Here is a 5,665-nt window from a genome sequence, read left to right on the forward strand (position 1 = left end):
AGCTTTGAAAATATTAAATCATACAAATGTATAAAAGAAATTTCAAATATGATACACATAAATTTAGGGTAAATTGAATGCCACATGACATTGCCGAAAGAGATTAGGCTTTTATTGAGTTTCCCAAGATGTGTCCCCCACACTCAAAGTGTGGGTCCTCCGTCAACCCTTTAAGAGTAATTAGGTGTGGTACAATTTTTTTTTTTAGAAATCAAGTTCGGTCTTTTCGTTGGTTCAAAGTCTTGCAATGGCCCAGTTTAAGGATAGAGAAATCACCATTGAAATGTTAATAATCAACTGAAATTGTTTCATTATTTCATATGATATCATATGATATAAGAGAATTCATTCTCAATTATTTTATGTCTGATTTTAACATAATGTAAAAAATTTCAATTATTCATTAATAGATCAAGTCAGCAATTAAAAGTGATCATTTTTTTTTCTTTTACTTTATGAACTTTATCAATCAAATTGTGACCCTTAATACTCAAGAAAAAAATAACATATAAATAACTTGCAATGATCCATTTTGGATTTTTTTTTCCTTTGTTAAATAACGTCTTTGTTAATAAAAACCTTCATTTTCCAGTACGAATACGCACTCTATGTTACACAGAAGGAAGTTTAGCACTCTACGGTGCTCTTGAATTTCATTTTGCATAGTGTTGGCTATATCCATTATCTTAGTTTAAGCCATTAAGTTCAATCCCCATTACACTGTATGTAAGTTCACAACTGGTTACAGAAGATTAGAGATACATATGGGCTTCTTCTGGACCGGTCTTCATTGCTCTATGGGCTTGCCTGAAAGCCCATTAAAGGGTTACTCCCTTGCCTCTTCATAGTGAGCATATAGACCTTAATGTAGATGATCTCTCACTCCCTTGCACGGTCCACCTATTAGCGGTGATAAATGAGCCAAGAGCCTTTAGCTCGGCTCGTGAAGGCTTGAGCTTACATGCCTAATATTGGTTGTTGGAATCAGGCTTGGACTTGTATAAAAGCTTGTTTAGTAAAAAGGACTCATGCTTCAATTCAAAAGCTCGGTCTTGGAGCCTCTCAGGCTGACCTAGTATATTAATTTTTATTTTTATTTTTATTTTTTATACTATTTGTAATAGTCCTCTCTCTCCTCTCAATCCATTTCACCCCTATTTTATTAGTTAAACAAACTTTTTGAATGATTTTGTTCTATATTATGTTGTTTGGGTATACATTGAATTTATGAATATTTATAGAATTACTAGTGTTGTTGATTGTATATTCTGTTTGGATAAATTTTTGTTGTCTTATTTTTTTTTAACAGGCTAAATCAGGCTTTTATTTTTTATAAATAAGGCAGGCCACAGGCCGATAATTATATTCGTAACAGGTAACAGACTTGGTAAGGCCGACACATTTAAACACAGGCTTAACCTTTTAAGATCAAAACTCGGCTCGGCTCGACCCGTTAACACCCCTGCCACCTATAGTACAACTAGTGGAGCAATTCCCTCACTCACAACAGTGAGGTAGTGGAAAAAAATAATTAAGTTCATTCTCTCTCATATTATTAGAAAATATTTTTCATTTATATATACCCCTCTTCTTCACCTGAAGAGACACCTTGCATACATACATTTTATAAGTTGTTACTCTACTCAAATCTAGAGTTGCCATACCCTTTCACATTCCCCCTCTCTCAGCCATACTTTGAGAAAGCACCTACGGTGACTCTCCAAAAGCTTTGGTTCTAATATGATTCTAGTTAGCAAACGGTTTAGAAGGGTGTATAAAAGAAAGAGAAGCGGGAGAATATTGCATAATGGTGAGTTAGCAAAAGTTGTTAGACGTCATATGGGATGGCATTGGGTCACATTGGGGGAGCTGGTTCTATTTAGAGGAGGGGATCAGCTTTATGAAGGGCATCTGGAAGGTATATTGGAATTGGACCTTGGGAGAGAGCGAAGTCTCTCCAATTGCTTCACACTATCCTTTATCTTCCTGAATTATTATTTCATTTCCAAGTTCATTGTCATTTTCCTTTCTTTGTAATTGTCTCTGTTTTACTGTCTCTAGATTGAAATTGTTTCTTGAAGAATATATAAAATCTGATTATTCTGGCTAAAATCCTTGTTCTTGTGTTATTTTTGTATTTGAGTAGAAGGTTTGTATCAGGTTCATACCATTGTCTTCTTGAGCACCATACAATGAGCTACTTCACCCTTCGAGTGATACAGACTAACTCTATTCCACAACAGCTCAAGGCTCTTAGTAACCTTGCAAGTGAAGGTTGTTGTGCTCAAAGTAACTACAAGGTTTCATAAAAACAAAAGAAGTTTAAGAGTGTGATGATGAGCAACTCCTTATGCAGGTTCATCAGGTGGAAGCGCCAAAAACAATAGTGGATGGTAAAGAACAGTTTCCCTTTGAGCATGTGTTCTAACAATGTAAAGATAGTGAGCAAAATAAAAATATATTTCACTTTTCTGTAATATCAAATTTTACCAGTAGTTATAATGCACCATAATAGCTTCAGACTATGAAATAGCAAAGAAAGAATATATGATTTACAATTGGAGAAACACAATATTTCCTGCTTGACTGTTTTCAATAAAATTAAATGATGTCAGGTTCAGTCAAACATATGGTCTTCAAAACCATGTATACAATACTTTTGAACATGGCAAACACAGAATCGTGTTACATAGGTTGTAGACGAGCTCATTTTTTCTAATTTCCAGAAAATTACCAGAGTGGCCTAAATTGCTGCTAAAAGAGTCACATTGGATGGCTCCACAATGTGGAAGATGTTTTGCTTCAGAGCTTGTTCAGTGCTGCTTTCAAGTGTGGTTGAAGTATTATTGTATTGGTAGCCATCTGAACATCATAACAAAGAACCCCATCAACCAGCTGGAAACATCTTCTTATCTCTTTAACCTGTGTAGAGTGCATAAACCATTTTAAATAGGAACACCACATAAAGGGAAAAATGAGGCAATTCATTTAAGACCCAACTTTCTTCTTGTATAAGCTGTTTTTTTAATCTAATTGAGTTATCTAATTTGTATTTGCATGAGGGTATAGAGTTAAGGACGGTATAGGAAGTAGTTCCTAGAGTAGACAATCACAAAACATATCATTTAGTGAGAGAAATCTGAAACTAAAGATAAGAACATGCATGGTAATATCAGATCAAAATCTTTTGGCCAGAAAGAAGTAAAAACAAAATGAGGTATTACTTCACTATGGATTATTATAAGCAAGCAGTGATTGAGCGATCGATGATTCATCAACTTAGTTAATATACAAGAAAACTGAAAAGCACATTGAATGACTTCATCTACCAAATGTTCAATAGTCTCCCTTTTCCTCCTCTCTCTCTGAAGTTCTATCAAGTTTCTGTTTGCTGTAACCATAATCCTCATAGACGGTGATAAAAAAAAAAATCCAGAAAATCATCCATTATACAATTTTTTGATAAATATCCATAATACCAGAAGCCACTTTACCTATATGGTTATTTTCTACCTCTTTGAAATTTAACTGAAAGTTAGTCATTCAATTACTAGCAGAATGTGATGTATGTGAACAATTGATTTATAAGCATGAAACATTAGTATTGTTGCATTTGGGAAAGACCAATTGAATTACCTTAGAAGCATTTCCCACTATTTCACTCTGAAGCTGTATGACTTTCTCTTCAGTGCTAAATGTCCCTTTCTGGATAGCACAATATGCAAGCAGCACGTCAGGAGCAGAAAAAAGGCAGCAGAAGGGAATAAAAAAGAAAATTGTATTTTGAACCTAGAAACAATGAAATAAACAATAATTTCATGTCTAAACAAGTTAATAAAGGTAGAAAACCACAAATCCAGCACAGATTTGGAAGAATATATCTTAATAGGGCAACATGAACAAGATATACATAACGCATTACATACATCAAGGAAAATAGTTAGAAATTTATGCAATTGCAATATTACTCCAACGAAAAACTGACAACAACTGGTTGCTTGTCAATGTTAGGGAATTGGGACTTAAATGTAGCAAGGGATGGACTTTTTATGCTATAGGATCTTATTAGTAGCAAGCAGAAAAAAGATGTACTTGTTATAGTTTGACAAGTAGGAAATAAATTCAAGGATTTAGGCCTAGTCCAAAGGGTAATCTTTATCAAAACTAAATTAGGCCATGAATTCTATTTTTTTTTTTTATTAATTCAACTTGAGCTGTCTCCAAATGAAAACTGAGGGGCTAATTAAGAGTTCAAGGAGATTCCAATCCACCATTTCTAGCATTCAGAATATAGAGACACAAGTATGAACAGTTTATCAGTGACACAAAACCAAATCAAATTGAAAAACAATACCTGAACTTCAGCAAGACCAGTGCTTTGAGCAATCACAACTTCAATGGTGCCATCAGGTTTAGGACGCCAGTATCCACTCTCAGCATGCATAGGCTCTCCAGAGCTGAGTTTCCATGTCTTCTGAGTGTACCCTATGACAGGCTACACCCATTTCACACACACACACACACAACCAAAACAAATACACCAAGTCAATTCACAAGTAACACATTGAAGTCCATACATAATTGAAGTCCTCAGCACATATCATCATCAATGGTTAAAAACCAAACAAGTAAACCAAATCAATGCACAAGTAACACATTGAAGTCCATACACAATTGAAGTCCTCGGCACATACATCATCAATGGTTAAATACCAAAACCCAGTAATAAAAAACAGAACTTTGAGAGACGCAGATAATGTTTATGCAGAAAGAGAGAGGAAAAGGGTGAGAAAACCTTGTTGGGAGAATGAGAGAAGTGAAGCTCTTCACCATAGGAGAAGGAATGGATGGTGGGGTAGCCTCCTTCTCCTTGGCCTCTCCATGTTCCTAGAAGATAGGAGACTGGTTCCACCGCCGGATGCAACACCGGCGGTGATGATTCCGGTGCCGGAGACTCCTTTTTTGCATCCATTTTTTCTTTTTTCGCTTTCGAAAATGTTTCGTGACTTTATGGTACAATCCACTTTGGGTTTATCGTTGTGTCTTGTCTTGTTATTCATCCTCTACCCATAATTTGGATCATGTTAATTTTAAAAAATATTAAAAAAATATTATATTTTAATATATTCTATCATTTTTTATATTAAATAATATTTTTAATTATATCAGTATAACATATAATATTTTATATTTAATTATTTAACAAAAAAATAATATTAAACTTATATTATTTATCAATTTTACAAAGAAACATAATATGTGAATATTGAAAATCTCTTATATATTTCAGTAAATTTTATTCGGTATCCATTTTTAAATTTTATTATATCAATTTAGTAAAATATCAATCAATTTTGTTTATGATAAGTAATGAAATTTCAAATATTATAAATATCTGAGCGTGTTGGAATACTAGGGTGTGTAGGATAACTTCAAATTTTTTGAAATATAAGTGCTATATAACTCTCCACAAAGCATTAATTTTAATAATAAATAAAGGGATACTCTTATATTGTTAGAAAGTAATTTTCTTTCCTATACATCCATCAATTTTTATGTAGCTTAATTTTTATTTTTTATTTTTATAAATAAATGGGTCACACCCATAATTGTGTATATAATAGGGGACAACTACTCTCCTATATGAGATAAATAAAGCCTATAA

The 5,665-nt window shown here is 33.4% G+C and overlaps 1 protein-coding gene across 1 annotated transcript; it reads right to left on the bottom strand.

Moving 5' to 3' along the window:
- Positions 1-2,498: 2,498 nt before the first annotated feature.
- On the bottom strand, positions 2,499-5,026 carry LOC133309875 (peroxynitrite isomerase Rv2717c). Its single transcript, XM_061510730.1, has 4 exons — positions 4,796-5,026; positions 4,355-4,495; positions 3,637-3,705; positions 2,499-2,922 (listed from the first exon to the last, which is right to left on the bottom strand). Exons 1-4 carry the CDS (start codon positions 4,970-4,972, stop codon positions 2,803-2,805), a joined length of 507 nt encoding a protein of 168 aa, XP_061366714.1. The 5' UTR covers positions 4,973-5,026; the 3' UTR covers positions 2,499-2,802.
- Positions 5,027-5,665: the final 639 nt, after the last annotated feature.

This window comes from Gastrolobium bilobum, unplaced genomic scaffold (assembly GCF_033153095.1).
Source record: "Gastrolobium bilobum isolate Gb01-03AN ecotype WA unplaced genomic scaffold, APGP_CSIRO_Gbil_v1 utg11321, whole genome shotgun sequence".
Taxonomy (NCBI): domain Eukaryota; kingdom Viridiplantae; phylum Streptophyta; class Magnoliopsida; order Fabales; family Fabaceae; genus Gastrolobium; species Gastrolobium bilobum.

Excerpts from the sequence above, each read along its gene's own strand:
- LOC133309875 (XM_061510730.1), bottom strand. The coding sequence starts at position 4,972 with ATGGATGCAAAAAAGGAGTCTCCGGCACCGGAATCATCACCGCCGGTG. Across the intron at positions 3,706-4,354 it reads CTGGTCTTGCTGAAGTTCAG|AAAGGGACATTTAGCACTGA; the intron begins GTATTGTTTTTC and ends TGTGCTATCCAG. Across the intron at positions 2,923-3,636 it reads TAGTGGGAAATGCTTCTAAG|GTTAAAGAGATAAGAAGATG; the intron begins GTAATTCAATTG and ends CACTCTACACAG.